General features: G+C 38.1%; 1 protein-coding gene across 8 annotated transcripts in view; it reads left to right on the top strand.

Annotated features, from left to right (window-relative positions):
* Window positions 1-16,628, top strand: part of ZFHX4 (zinc finger homeobox 4) — a 179,378-nt gene that overhangs the window by 129,462 nt on the left and 33,288 nt on the right. For 6 of the 8 annotated variants that reach the window (XM_081919671.1, XM_081919670.1, XM_081919666.1 and 3 more), the window contains exon 5: window positions 15,908-16,030. The exons of the other annotated variants lie outside the window; for them this stretch is intronic. In XM_081919671.1, coding sequence (XP_081775797.1) covers window positions 15,908-16,030 — 123 coding nt within the window. The remainder of the gene's footprint in view (window positions 1-15,907; window positions 16,031-16,628) is intronic. 8 annotated transcript variants of the gene reach the window in all.

The following is a 16,628-nucleotide window of genomic DNA, read 5'->3' as shown; positions in this document are numbered from 1 at the left end:
CAGATTCTCCACACCTGTGTTAGGTGCATTCATGATCCAATTTTCTTTCTTCCCCTAGCCTTCCATTTCCCTTTATTTCTGAAGTGATGCATACACAGGGAGTACCCCAAATATGTAGAAGCTACTTCCTTGGATCGACCTGTTTCACTTCAGTCACTTGAGTTTGCTATTGCAGTGATCCTGTTCAGGGTTCCAGCCAGCCAACCATGCCCTCTTCTGTGATATTCCACCCATTACTCTCCCCACACTTTCCCATTCCCCACCAGCCAGTCAGCGTTAGGTGCTCGTTAAGAATACCCAGCCCTTATTAGGCGGTTGGTGGAGGGTTCCAAAGATTTCTTCCAATGTTGGGGTTGTCTCAAGAACTTTAGTTGTGGTGCTCCAGTCCAGCCTTGTAGTTTGAAAGCAAACACCTCCATGTACACATGGAGTTTCTGTGTGCCGCTATTAATAACACTGAAGGGCTTAAGAAAGAATCCACAGTGCTTTATATTTGCAGAAAAACATTTTCCTTTATGAGAGATTAAGAAAATGTACCTAGTTTCTAGCCCTGCATTCTAGACTGGAAGGCAGTAAAGTTTTTCTATTAATACAAAAACATTTCAGTATTCTGCGACTCTTGACGTTGTTAATCCTGTTACTGTCCTCTTATTGCAACATTTCTCAGTCTTTTTTATTCCGTTTTGTGCCTTTGAATAGCTGCGTTAAAACCCAAGATTAAAAAGAAATGGTGAGATATCATTAGTTCATATGCATACAGGTTCAGCTTGTGGAGAAGATGCTTCTAGGATTGGCTTCAAGTTGTGTGACTGATAGATCTTATTTGTCTGATAGAGTTGACCAGGTGAAATAGAGCTACAGCTGGTTACTTCATTAGGTCCTCTCATTGATTGAACCCTGCTGAAGTGATGCAGCAGGCTCCTGAGATAACTGCTGGTAATAGAACAAAATGAATTCTTATCACAGAGATTGGAAAGGCCATTAACCCTGGCCTCCAATGCTTTTCAGAGGTCACAGACAGGAAGCCAAGCGGTGACTGGGAAAACTGTTTTCTGTCTAACTACAGGTCACATTAGAAGGGGTGTGTGTGACTTTTTTTTACCCTTCGGCATTTGTGCAGATGAAATGTGATGTTGGTGTTAATAATAAGCTGTAAATATTAGAAGGAAAAGAAAAGCAGTGAAAATACAGGTGTTTTTTTCAATAAATCCTTAATAAAAGGTCATTGTTACTGCCCGTTTTGCGTAACATATATGAAAGGAGAAAGCACAAAGTTTTTCATATAAAAAAGAAAACAGAACATGTTTGGCATAGTTTTATATTAAATGCCTTTTCATCCGAGATGAAGGTTATAATTGCTTGCCTCTTCACTTGCTTTTGCCAGCAAGTTCATCTGTGAATTAGTGCAGGACCTGTTTGCCTTTCACCTGGTTGAGAAGGGTATATATCTAAGTAACAGACCTATAATTTACATTTAATGCAACCTTTCAATTGACCGAAAGCCCACAACCTAAGCCCCCATCTCACAGCTGTGGACTTTCCCACATTTGTCAAGTCAATGCCATTCTGGGATAAGCTAGAAGAAATCATCCATTTAAAGGCAGTACTGCACATGACTTTTTTTTTCTAACCCTGAAGACAAATTTTCTTAATGGTGTGTGTGTGTGTGTGTGTGTGTGTGTGTGTATGAGAGAGAGAGAGAGAGAGAGAGAGAGAGAGAGAGAGTTTTATTATTAAAAGTTTGTGAAGAAACAATATACTTTGGTTGTGGGTGGACCCTGCTCCATAAAATGCAGTTGATTTCTCACCTTCTTTACTGATATCTAGAACTATATTAGCAAGGTTGTTTATATGCTATACTTTAAAAAAATGTTCTACATGAGAGTAATCCAAATTCTAAATTAATTAAACTTCTATTTTCTAAAAAAAGACAACACTATTATTCTGCTAAGTGATAAGGAGGAATAAAGGCCAGTGAAGGCATGCTGTTGTTGCTGTTTAGTCATATCTGACTCTTTGTGACCCCATGGACCAGAGCACGCCAGGCACTCCTGGTCTTCCACTGCCTCCCACAGTTTGGTCAAACTCATGCTGGTAGCTTCGAGAGCACTGTCCAACCATCTCGTCCTCTGTTGTTCCCTTCTCCTTGTGCCCTCCAGCTTTCCCAACATCAGGGTCTTTTCCAGGGAGTCCTCTCTTCTCATGAAGTGGCTAAAATATTGGAGCCTCAGCCTCAGCTTCACAATCTGGTGAAGGCATGCAACCTCCCTCAAATCTCTACCATGGAAGATCCTGGTCAGTTCAACCACCGTACAGTCACTGCCTACATACTTTCAACTTCAGACCCTAACTTGGATCTCCACATGTCTATTGGTGCTACTGAACAATGAATTGGGGAACAGTGAATTGATGCTTCTGAACAATGGGGTACCATCCAAACCCATGAATGTAAATTAAAATTTTGCTGGTAACCACAACTGGATGTGAATTGCATCCTTTGTAAAGAAGGATCAAACCATTGCAGGAAATTCTGCTATATAATCTGTCTCTTTCCAGTCTCTCATTTCTTACAGCAGGGGTGGGGAATAGGATCTGGCTGGCAGGTTGGATCCTGTCCTTGTCTACCTCCTCAGGCCATTTTGACAGGTGGACAGTGTTGCCATCTGTCAGTCACAATGATGTCAGATGACCCGCAGGTAAAAATCTTCTCTTGCAGGCAAAGCTCTGCGCATGAAGGTGATTTGAATTCAAGCTGGGGATGCAAAGGAAACAATAATTAACAAGTATACTTCCTTAAGCACCATACAAATTAATGCCTTTGCATTTATGAAGAATATCACAGATAAAAGATAGTCATGTAATTTGTGTATTACAGTAGGAATACAGGAGAAAGAACTCCATGATTATGCCAGACTGTGTAATCAAGGACTGGTTTCTGCCATTTCCAGAAAGATCTCTTATGAATCCTTGATAAGCTCCTTCTAACTCCCAGCCGCCAAGCAGGTTTAGCTTTAGACAAGCTACATTTAAGAAATACTGTATTTTCTTTTAGGGTTAAGTTATTTGACCATGGTAGCTGTAGCTGTGAACTAAATAATTTTATACTGGCTGATTTCACAACCCTAAATTGTTCATTTCTTTCTTTATTTCATTTAGGGAGTTTAAGTAACAATAACTTGAGCCATATATTCAGTTTTCATAAAGAATTCAGTGAAATAGCATTATAGGTATAAGGTGGCTAAGCTAATGCATTTTTCTATCTGACATAATTCACCATTTGGGGAATATAAGTTGTGGTGTTTTTTATTATTTGGTTGCATTCCACATAAACTGATTACTACAGGACCTTGTAAGGCTATATTTGCTGACAGACCCTTATTGTTAGGATTTGTTTAAGTAAAAAGGACCTAAAATATTGTAAGAACAATTGAGAAGCAGATGATGCTTTAAACACAACTCTCAAATCAGAAACCTTCATAGTCATATGGTACTTAGATAGCTGAGTCACATGTTGTTCCTACTAAGTTCTGTTAAATCAAGTCTGATTTTAGTCCTATAAAATCAGGGGGATCAAACCATTTCTATTTTGCTGGATTGAATTTGTGCCTACTCAGTAAAGATGAGCTTTCCATATTATCAGCATTCATTTTAAGAACTTTATTTACCTTTGTGCTTGACTGTCTGTAATGGCCTAAGTCTTTCCACCACAGAATACTGAGATAAAAGTTTACGGAAACCATATTTGAACTGTTAACTTTATGTGATATTGGTAAAGTTCTGCTGGATTAAATGGTCATGGAGGAAATTTTAAGTGTAGATGATATACATTTAATACATAGTATACATGTAAGAATACATTGTTCAGCACCCACCCACACACCATGACTGGGCATATATATGCATTTTAAATTTTATTTAATAAATAAATGGCAGGACTCTGCTTCTGTGTTTATTGCAAGCTAACTAGCCATTGAAGCAAACTGTGAGCCATCCACACTTAAATGGGTCGTTTTGCCCTTTCTGCAAGTTCGTGTATAACTTCTTGGAGCTGCAAACTTAAAAGAGCTCTGTACTTTGTATCAAATTAGTATACACGTTTAGGATCACACTTCTAACCTTGGAGTTCTTTGCAATACAGTAACATTCTTGTGTTATACTTCAAAGAAAATTGTGTGTGTGTGTGTCGTTTGAACAAATTCATCACTTTTCATGAGTAAGCCGTATGTTGCGCATCTGACAAAATATACTTCAAATTATAGGGAAGCTGTGTACACACATCATACATTTTAAGCATATTCTCCCTCCTTCCCACCTTCCAATAAATAATCCTAAGAACTGTAAAGAGTCCCTCACAGAGCACCCTTAACAAACTCCAGGATTCTTGGGGAGAGGGCTTTAAATGTATGGTGCATGCATAGCCTGAGTTACTTTTTTTCTGAATCGACTTGTGGATAGTTTTTGTTTGTTTGACAACTGCATCTTCATAGTTATTACAGTCATGATTCTTGTGTCTTTTTTCTTCCATAATATTTGAAGTGTAAATAATATATATATATATATATATATATATATATATATATATATATATATATATACACACACAAAATGAATCAGTCCTGCTTTTAATTTAGTGTTTTGTTGGAGTGCTAGGAATTGTTTATTACTTTTTGTAACTATAATCTACTTTATCTTTAATTTAGTTATTTGCAATTTATTGATGTATGTCTTGACACTGCAGGAGTAATAGTATGATGGGCCTTCTTCAAATTTACTGAAATGAGAGATTACAGAACTCAAACATCCTGAAGTTCATATTTGGTAGCATTCTTCTATGTTATCCATTGAAGTTATTTATTTTTCTTGTAACTAGTTAAAGAAACATCACATTGATTATTTGCTTATAGACAAAATATTCCACACTAACAAAAATAATCTTGGATTGGTTTGTGTGTTTGTCTTTGACAGACCTGGTATAATTGTTATCTGATAAAATCCCCAAAGAAACCTTTTTCATATACCTTTATTATATTTCTTCTGGCATACATTTCCCAAAGGATGCAATGAGAAATGGATTCCCTTCTCTGCATACCATCAAGTTCACAGTCTGTTATATAGAAAGCAGTGTTAGCTTCCTTACCTGATGAATACACAGGGTGTGTTTTGAAAAAGATAGGGATGCTTTCTTAGGGAAGTGCACTAGGAGAGGTTGATCTGCTACTCACAGACACACATGGCTGGGCAAACAGCAAATATAGCCTAATAGTTGTTCAGGAGCAAGGCTGCAGGTATTCTATTGTCAATAGCCAGGAGAAAACGTGTTACATTGGACAAGCTTGAACAGTTTATGAAGGAAGATTCACACTTGCTCAGTTGCAATGCCTGCAAGAGGCATGGTTCAAGTATCCTGAGGCAGCGCAAAATTATAACATACTTTGAATACACAACCTTTATGTGCTCTCATCAAGTGCTGTATCGTCTGGCTTTGGCCTAGGTCCAACTAAGGGATAGGCATTTTTAAAGTGCCAAGTGCCGTTTTGAGGGCCCTGCTCTTTCCTTGCTTCAGGCTAGGACTACAGCCTGCAGGGTACCCTGAAGGGATCTGGTTTGAAAAGTGTCTTGCCTCATCTACCACTCTGGTCCTCAGAAGACAAGGCAACCTAAACTTTAAAGCTTAACGTGTAGTCTTGCCATTTGAGGCACCTTAGACTTATATTTATTTCCTTAGCTCAAAGTGTAAGTAATGTGATAGTGATCTGACAGTTCTCCCTGTACACACACACACACACACACACACACACACACACACACGTTCTGACACCAAAGAAGGCTCTAATGAAGATATTTGACAGCTTAAAAAGCATGCACTCATATTTTGGGTACAAGCAAGATTGCTAAAATTTTAGTCATAAAATATTTAGCAACCAGTAAAGCATTTCTGTGCCATTGCTTTTCAAATCAAATCTGTACTGATTTTCCCCTAATTTGTATGCTATTTTTAAACTGTTTGCTTCACTCATAATTCTGCTTTTCAAGTGAAATTGTGAGGCAGAAAAGGTGCTGAAGTAGTTCCCCATTTTTAAGTATATAAGAAGTATTTTGCTAGATCAGACCAAAGCCCAGAATTTTTTCTCAAGTGTTAGGTTCCCTTGGTCCTGCATTCCATCTCCATTTCACCCCAAGAAAATGGCAAGGCATGTCAAGCATGGCATGGCAGGGATAGCTATGCTTCTTTTAGATATGTACCATCACAGCAACTGTATAATCATAGAAATGTAGAGTTGGAAGGGACCATGAGGGTAATCTAGTCCAACCCCTGTGCCTGAAGCCACAACCCTGAGATTAAGAGCCTCATGCTCTACCGACTGAGCTATATCCCCTGTGTAAATAAATTCTGCTTTGTTCATTTTCCTTTACCTAAACTTAATTTTATTGGACAAGTCCAGGTTTTAGTACTTTGACACAAAACGTATTGTCTCTATTCTGTTCCTGTTATTCAGAATTATGTAACCATCTGTCTCATTTCTCTCAGTAGCCTTTTTTTCTGAACTAAAAATGACTGAAGTTTCTGAATGTGTCTTAAAGGTGTTCTACCACCAACACCCAATAAATTCAGATGATATTTTATTCCAAGCTTCTGTACCGAAGACTGATAAAAGTAATTTATTTAGCTCCCCACCCTCCCAATTTCTATGACTTCATTTAGCCATTCTTATTTACCTTTTTGTCTAATGGTCTCACAATTTATGCTTCTACATAGAAATTTATTGTTCAAATTGCATCCTTGCTTGGCTTATTTTAGATTTGTGTTTGTATTACCAGACCTTGTGCTTTTCCTTGTTTTCCTCATTTGGATGAAGATAGGCTGAAATCCATAGTGTCCAACACAAAAGTTTTTCTAAACTAGCTCCTCACACTACCTAAGCAAGACTGTGCTGTGCACTAAAAATGGAAGCCCTGGAACAAAATTTCAAAACATAACCCTATATATTTTCTGCACAAACTGGGAGTAAGATTGGAGGACCTTTGAGGTAACTTTCGAATGTATGATTTTGTGTAGCCAATTTGGTTCAGATGTGAAGCTGAAATGCATATTAAACTTTTAACAACTTAAAACATTCAGCTGAAGGTGATACAGGAAAAGATATTACAGGTAAATATATATTTTCACACTAGTTCTGGTTTTCAGCATTTTTTCTTGTGTTGATTTAATAAAGATTAGCTCTTAATTGGATGATATTTTGCTATAATATTTTATTGCTGTCAAGGGTTGGCAGTGGTAAGCAAATTAACACGTATAATGCGCTAAAAATCCTTTGTCTTCTTTCAGTCTACAAGTGACAGCATTGAACCACTTGATGTCTTGTAATTCAGTGTTTTCATATTGCAGTGTCTCTTTGAAGTTCCTTTGTTCTGGGATGCCCACCCTGAGGTCACTTACACAGATTGCTCTGGGTGGCTGAAATGTTTTCCCATTGGCATTTTTAATATTGAAATTTCTGGTGTTCATTTAATCTTTTGTGTATAAACTAGTCTTTTTCTACTGTGTAGAACACAGAGGGATATTGCTAGCAGATGATGGTATACATCACATTGTGGAAGATGAGCAGGTGAATTAAACCCTGATGCTGTGGGTGACATTTCTATGTAATTACAGTGTTTTAGGTAAACTGCTTAGAGACTTTTGTTGATTAAGTGATAGATAGATAGATCCTATCACCAGAATAGACATAGGAACAGCGTAGACATCTGGGTCTGCCACAAGGACAGGCGTGTTTCCAAATTTCTGCTGTATGGCCTGTTGTGAATGGTGTGTAGCTGTTTCAGATTGGAAGGCTGTTTGTAGCAAGTACATGCCTACTCCCCAAGACATGTGAGAGGGAAGTGTAATTGTCTAGGGTGGGCAATAGTAAATTATTAAATTGTAAGTCTGTTTCCAAGGACCGTCCTATTTTGGTTACAGTGCCATGTGTAAGAAGAGCAGCATGACAGTTAAGCTCCCCATTACAGTAGAAATTAGGGTGAGTGAGGCAAATGAAAGACGCTTAAAATGTGTGTACAGATATTTTAAGACAAATGGATGTTACATCCTCTTCACTTAGTTGCACTTTGTCAGTTTAACATTTTAGAAGTCAAACATGCTCATCGCCCATTTGGAGTGGAATTCATTTCCTGTCGTTGTTTATCCATCCGCTATTAATCACTTTCTCCCTCTCTTCCCTGGCATAGACTCATTACTTTTCAGTGCTTACTTGCCCATCTTAATTTAGTTGTTTATATTCTCAGACCATCTTGCCCCAGATTGCTGACCGGAGCAAGATGGTGTGAGCTTATTAACTCCAATCTTGACGGAACTCCACCAACTACCGATTAGTGTCCAGGCTCAGTTCAAAATTTTTAGCCATAAGGCCTTACATGGCTCAAGATCCCAGTACCTCCAGAACAGCTTCTCCTCGTATGACCCAACCCAGACACATCATTCATTATCAGAGACTTTTCTCCATGTGTCCTCTCCAAGGGAGGTGCAGAATAGGCAACATGAGAACAGGCCTTTCCAGTAGTGGCTCTCCACTTGCAGAATGCACTCACCAGAGCAGCATACCTGGTGCTGTCTGTTTTTATGTGCCAGGCAAAAACATTTAATTTATCTTGGCCTTTGATCCTTAATTTGGAGGGTAACTGGTTATCTTTGTGGACTTTTAAATGAGGTGGGTAGGACTTGTTCCTGTTAGATGCATATTTTTAGATGTGCAGTTTAGATCTTATTGTATTCTTGCTTTTATACTTGGTTTCATGTTTCTTGTTATTTCTATTTTTATTCTATAAATTGTTTTAAGGCAGTTCAATGTTAAAAGTGACATAGTAACAGCAACATTTAAGGAAGAGAGGGCATATATTAGCCATCAGCAGCTTGCGACCCAATAAGCCAAACACAGGCCAACAGACGTATATTACCCCCAGGAGTTCCGTGTAACCTGCCCAGGGGGTCTATGATACCATTCACATAACAAAAACTACCATAGATATATCAGAATTTTCAGAAGTAGGGGTCCATAGCTTGGCTTTTGAAAAACAGAGGTCTACAGTACTTAGCTACAGTTTTAATGTATTGCTTATATAGTAACCTACCAAGCTCTGGAAACAAAGTATTACTTATCTGTTATTGTCAGCAAACTGATTAAGGTGGTGAAAATAATATATGGGATGAATAGTTCCTAAGGCAAGAACAAGGGAAAGAGTAACTTGTCTGGCCTGAAGGTCTACATAGGACCTGTTGTTCATCATTTGAAAAACAAATTGTAGAACTGTAGTAATCAAAATTTAAAACCGTAATAATCAAAATTCAGTTTGATTTTTATACGTTTTTGTTACTATTAGACCAATAAAATAAAGTAGAATGAAATCTAGACTCACTGAGTGGATAGAGGCTTACATGTTGAGCAAACCAGCACATTTACAATTATACATTATGTAATCTTGAATTCTGTTGTAGTTGCTTGATGGACAGCATGAAACAGAAGAATAGCTTCCTGAATCCATAGGCCTTAGTAGATGGAGTGGAAATGGGGATCTTATGTTGTGTTGTTCCTTTTAGTCGTTTCTTTGAAACTACTCAGCTCATTATGTTACATTTTATTTATTTTATTTTATGAGTTAAATTTATATACCATTCTTCATCCATTGATTCATAGAAATCAGATATGGGAGGAAATAAGGAGGAAAGTGGTGGAATTTTCTGTACAATAAGGGTAGGTTGAATTGAAAAGAATGAGGATGAAGAACAGGTGGGGATTGCTAGAACAGGAGTAATCTGTTAGGTCTGTTACACAACAGAGTAGGGATTCTTTGAGAAAGGGGTTTGCTTCTCATGTTGTGCAGATGTTGAGCAATAAAAAAATGAGGCTATAATAGCCAGCTGTCAAAATCTGCTGCTTTCATTTCAGAAAAATAAGCTTTGGAATTTCTCAGTTTTAGTTAGTTTGGCTGCCTGACCCTTTTACTGTCAAATTCGCTAAAGACTGCTTAATTCTTTTAAAAAAGTGATTCAGAGGTCTAATTGTTTCCACAATCTTTTTTATTGTCACCCTTGCTTCCCAAACAAGCGTAAAAATGGGCTTGATTCTGCTTCTTGCTCAACCTGATTAGACCACAAGATTCATAGGGAAAGGCAAGAAATGCCTCCCTGGTACCAATCTAAAAGCTCCTCTCAGGTTTGATTGGGTGAGGGAACCTGTATTCCCCCTATTCAGTTGAGGTGGTGGTAAGTGTATGAAATATTCCTGCGTCCTGTAACTACTATTAGCAGGAGGGGAGGAATATTGCTTCTTGATAATAGTGGTAGCTGGGTGATCTAGTTTTGGGCTAATGAGCAGATTTTGCTCACTTCACTTTGTTGCCCTCAACAATAGTTCTTTAATTTCTCCATAGTACTAAGTCGCAACCATTCACTTATGTGTAAAACAAAAAATATTTTTTTGCACCATTGGTTGGGAACTAATTCAGTCCATTGAGCTCCTAGGATCTGAAATTAAAAGCACGGTTTGTGCAAGATTCCGGATCAATTACTGAGCATGTTCACAGAGTTCTGTATGTGGTATCACCCCCAGCATACATATATTCACTGCTATAAAGATACTACACCTGGGAGGCTAATATAACATGATTTTTAATCATGTATTGCGGGGATATTTAAGCATTGTGATGGAATGTGGGTCTTCAGCTTTTAAAAAACTTCAGTTTAGAGATTCTTAAAAGTATTTCCAGAGAAGTAGATGTGTTAGTGTGTAGCAGCCAAACCAGTACTGTGGCACCTTAAAGAGGAGAGCATGTTTTTAATGGCATAAACTTTCATGGATTAGAGCCTGCTTCATTGGATAAGTGAAGTGTTGTTCTAAGTGGCACACAACTGTTGGTGGCCATTTATTATTAAATTTATATGTCGAGGATGGCAAACAGCAAGTGATAAAACAATAACATCTTAAAACATCTTTTAAACAATTCTAATACAGATGAGGACTGCGCAATGGGTGGGTGTAGGAGAGATTGTCAAAAATGAGATCAGAGGGAAAGGATCTTCAAAAGTTTAGCTCCTTAATGTGGGGATTTAATCAGAATATTGAGTTTTATCACACTACAGGATGTTTGTTTGCTATCACCTACACTTCTTCATGAATTGGCACCTCTCCCTCCCTCCCTCCCTCCCTCCCTCCCTCCCCCCCTCTCTCGTGTGTGTGTGTGTGTGTGTGTGTGTGTATACACACACACCTGCACCTTACAATATCAGAAGCTGCCATATATCTGGAGAACTGTACTCTAATAAATAAACGCTTAGGTCATAATAGGTTTGGCATAAGCTGCAAGGCACCTTATGGTTAAAATAATTTGAGGATGTTATTCTAGGGTACAATCCAGTCTTTCAATATGCAAGCAGGTGTTTTATTCTCAAGGACCTTTCCTAATGATGTTGTTGGTTCAAGACAATCTCTTCCTTTCTTCTTTCAGGCCTGGCATCTGTAGTAATATTCATTAAATAATTGACACTAATTTACTGTCCAGCTTTTCTTATTAAGAAACTCTTTTTTCAGAAAGAACTGATGTAGCGAGCCAGGAAGTCCCTGATTTGTATCTCACCTTGGCCATTCTCACTGTGGCCATAGACATCCCATTATTATTATTATTATTATTATTATTATTATTATTATTATTATTACTTTATCTTCAGCCTATCCAATGGCAACATGGGGCTAATAGTACTGATTACTATCTAGAGTTGTTGCAAACATTATTGAGGTAAAATATAGGAAGAGCTTTGAAGATCTGTGCCCATATACTCCGGACCCTATGAAATGTCTGTAGAAGCTTACCCCACAGAAGCTTACCCCACAGGGTGATGAACAGCCAGCGCCCCCAGATGACACCCTATCCATGGTGGCTACACGGTGACAGTGATGGAGCTGCATTAAAGCAAAGAAGCGGTGTTGCAGCCCCTTTTCTGTTGACCAAGGCCTCCGTTTTGCAAGGCTTACTCAGAGGGAACAGGTAGGCACTGAGTAATGACTCAGATCAGGGCCCTGCTGATCCAGAAGCAGCAGAAGCAGCCAGCTCCACTATAAAATCCTTTAGTTGCTACCTGAGCATCTTTGGAACTACAGGTCCTTGGGGGAGATTCTTTGCCAACCATTGCAACTCAGCTCCTGCCATCCAAGTTCTGCTGGGCAGCTTCCCTGCAGGTTCAGGCTTCCTGGCCAAATCTCTGCTCTTGCCGCCTTGATTGTGTACAATAGTTCTCCATCAGGTCTATGTTTACTGCCATTTGTATCCTTCCCCACCACTCGTGGTGGAAGAAATGGGCAAGTATCTTTAAGACAGGGTCCTCTGTAACTTGGAAGTATAGTATTACATGGAAAGAACTGGTCTCTGAAATATGCATTTCCCATGTATTAATTGTGTAAACATAATTAATAAGGACATGTATATTTCAGTTGGTAATTTTTGTTCTGCCCAGTTTTAATGATAAGCATTCCAAACTGTGCAGCTTTTAATACTGTGCGTACATCATAAAAGGGTTTCAGGGGGTAAAAGGCTGACAGTGGTTAAACTTGGACTTGACTTCAAAGGCATTTTAGTATTTAGATAAAACAAAACCAGGTGAGAATAAAATATCAAGTTGCAATGGTGAGTGTTATGTTAGCTATTGAAATATGACTGAATTCCATGTTCTACTTATTTTCAAAGTTTACATATGTAAGCGTATATAGGTAGAACTCTTGTAAATTTAAAACAGACCACAAGGACTTGTTCATATCTAAACACACTCATAGATCTTTTAGTAGCTATAGTGGTGTGAACTCATACATGCACACTTCCCCCAGATATCTTTGTTGATTAAAATATGACATTACGATCGAACAATACACTTTGAAGCAAAAAGTACAAGTTGCTGAAGTGCTGATGCTATGAACTGTCTGATGTTACTTTTTGTTTTGGAAATTCCTTAAGAATTATAGGAATTAGTCTATATTTTTACTTCTCGGCATCTTAATATGCTTGTATGTGTGACTGCTACGTTTTTCTGCAGTTCATTAAAGACATTTGCAAGAGTGTAACATTGCAAGAAATCAGCAGCCCTTTGCCACTTTTTTTGAAGACAGTAAAAGCAGCTCCACTGTCATTTCTGTCTCTGAAATAGGTTTCCGAAAGGAAAGCCAGACATATTTCTGATATGAATGCCAAATATTTTTCTTAATGTGTCTGCCATTGAAAAGCCAAGACAACCAATTTAAATAGTGCATAATAATGATATTAATTTTTATGGTGTGTATAAGTTACATTTGATTAGTTTTTTGCATGATTAAAATTTGCAAAGCTTTTATGGCCCCCGGGAGCCTACCTGTAATAAACAGCTCTCACCTTCGAAACCATAAAACAGGCTTGCAGTACTTGAACATTAGATCTAATTGCCTTGCTACATCAAAGGAAGTACCAGAGGACTGAGAAAAATCACAGAAGGGAGGAGGGGTAGAGGGCAGTTTCACCTCCAAAGGTTATGTGTTTGTGGCTTGGTGGAGCCCTGTAAAGTTATGGCCTAAAAACTGCTGTTTGCGATTAAGTTGATGGAGGAAAGTCTACCCCACAATCTCTCCCTGCTGCTGACACAGAGTCTTTGTTCACATTTAGATTTCTCAAACTGTTGCCAGGGTCAGGCAGAGGTCAGACACCATGATGATGTATAGGAGAACATGTCTGGGAATTTCTCTCATACTTAAAACACATACCAGAAAAAGAGCACCCTGCAAAAATTGTCTGATGAGACCCAGATGATGATACTTCGGCTATTCTTTTAGTACCTTTGTGATTTTCTCTTTGCCCATCTCCCTCTCTCCCTCTCCCTCTGTTTTATTAATGATTACCATGACAGCCTTTACAATTTTATGCCCCCTCAAGATAAGGACACTCAGTATCACTCTGACACTTCATTTTCCTGCCCAAAGGGAATGGACTGGTAAATCTAGGAGGAGGAGAAAATAACGTCCATTCCAGAGCTCGAGTCAAAATGAAAGTGCCAGAGGCTGTATTAGCCCATAGGTTCTGACTAGATGCATGGTGTGAGTGTGTGTGCCTGTGTACTTGGCATTAATACAACCCAATCTAGTCACGATCACAGGCTTACAGCATCCCAAACTGTGCTCCCCCATCACCCTTAACAAACATAGTCTTGCTTCCTACTGTGACCAGGCAGCCTACAGTGTTTGATTAGTAATACCACTGAGAGAGGGAAAGAAGAAGAGGAAAGCATGCTAAGGCAGTGAGAATTGTTTATTCCATTTGTGCTGGTCATTCTACATCAATATTTTTTTTAAAAAAATGAGGATTGCCTCCGCCCTTTCAAATACAGTTGAATGAAGTAGTCATTGATATCTAATTTTCCGGCATTTCTTTGTATACACAAACAAAATCAATGCAAAACATTCAGATCCTTTTAAAATTAAAAGTTGTAGTAAACATTTTTTTAAAAAAATGAAATGTGTTTTTTTAATAGTTCGGCATTGCTGATTCCAATTGTTTACCCGTGCATGCAGCTCCACTGCAGAGTTGGCAAGTAAGGCACTAAGTAGCAATTTTTCTGTGCTCAGCTGCTCCATATGACAGAGGATATTTCATTCTGCTGTCAGAATGTTATTAATAAAACATGGGGTGCGGAAGGGGCCACGATTTCCCCTTTCAATCACTATAGCATTTACAATGAAAATTTTATGCAGTGTGTAATTTTCAGTTAATGCTTGACACTTAAAATGTCGGTAGCTGCATTTTGTACGGTTCCTGAAGGGTTAATTGTATCATGTTCCCTGCGTAAAAGCTCTGCTTATCAAAAGTGAATAGAGGAGTGTATGCAAATGTATGTCTGTGACCTTTTGCCTTTCCAGGGTTAATTTATATGGTCATTAAAGATTTTATGAAATTGAGCAGCCTGGTGTTTTGAATCCCATTTTACCTTCCCCTCCTAATTTGTATAATTCCTACCTGAACTGCGAAATATGACTTTCTTTCTTTTTTTGTTTGTATTGCAATGAAAACAGCATGCTGTGCTGTAGGGAGTTGCAAGTCTGGTTATCTGGTATTACTCAGATTTCTAAAATTCATTAAAATGTGACATCAGCACAGTCAGAGACAAATGATCACAAGATGAAAAGGAACAGTAGGCCTTTCACGGATTAGTGCTACATGGCCCCAGCATAGAAGCTAACTGCATAAACAGATTAATCCACTAGTAGCAGCATAGCTAAGATTTACAGAATAATTAAATTGGGTTGAGTTACTGTGAAGATTTTCATGTAATCTAGCTGGTGTGAACATGTAAGTGAGGTGTGGGTATTGCTGCTTCCTTAGAAGCAATATACCAAGTTGTGTCATTTACCTTGAATAGCTCCTCCTGGAGATGAAAACTGAGAGTTCTCAATGTTTAGATCCAACACAGCACTTACATATTGCAATTAGCAGGATGTACAGATTCTAATAGGATTTATTTTACTTTTGAAAGCTTTTCTTTGCTTTCAGCTATATTGCTGCATGTGCCTTCTTTGTTCAGACCCGACTTGTGTTTACGTTTATGTTTGTATTGAGACAAATCACTTACAGTCAGTGAATGGCAAATATGAAACATCTGATTTGTCACACTGGCTAGCGCTGTGTGTTCTGATAAAGAAATGTTTGCAATTTCTGGACTGAATCTGAAATTTTGCAAATGATTAATCATTAATACCGGATCTCTTTTAAGGTGCTATTCTTTTTACTTATTCCTTTCTGAGATAAATATATACATTTAGTGCAGATCTAATTAAAGAACATGTTTACACTTAATGTTGAATGGTCCCTAAGTTAGCTTCTTTTAATTTTTTGTGCTCATTCGCAGAAGAACAAGTTGAAGATGCAGAAGGGTCTGCTAAAAGCTCATCAGTGTCTGTTGCTGATGATAAAGACACGTGTGAGAAAGAGAGAAATAATAGTGAAGGCAAAAAAGCTAGTAAAGACTCTGGTAAGATGCTAGAATTTTGTCACTCTTTAAAAAATCTTATTAAATAGTCTTTCATTTAAAACCGTCTGGACATTCCTGTTATTATCTACTGCATGTGTATTTTGCATGTGATTTCTATCAGTAGCCTTCCATTGACCTATTTTTAATCATAACCATCTGACAGGATAGATGCGGATAAGTTGAAGAATATTACAGGACGACTAGTGAGATTATTTTTTAATCAAATCAGTTTGTGTGCTTGTAATTTTTTAAGCGCCTTTCATTAATCTTAGCTGTACTTGTGATTCCTCTGATGGCATATTAATTTTTCATAAGCGTAGGATTAGATACCACTTGAAAATTTTCCCTGCTTTCAAATTTTGTTTGCCTTGCAGCCCTAAGAATGTAGGAAAGCTTCTTCTCCCACCCCAGCTCCTGTTCTTGATATATGATCACTTAGATTCAGGAATCTTCCTTCTTCCTGGGCATTTATCTAGTATTTAATTGGGGGGAGGGGGAATACAGAAAATCCAGTGAAAAAGTTTACAGATGATTCAGCCTAAGAAAGAGGAAATATCATTGAAAACGGATTATGAGTTGGGTAATATTGATCTCTGGG

The sequence above is a fragment of the Podarcis melisellensis genome (assembly GCF_964234715.1).
Source record: "Podarcis melisellensis genome assembly, chromosome: 7".
NCBI lineage: Eukaryota > Metazoa > Chordata > Lepidosauria > Squamata > Lacertidae > Podarcis > Podarcis melisellensis.
This window is presented reverse-complemented; position numbering and strand designations above follow the sequence as displayed.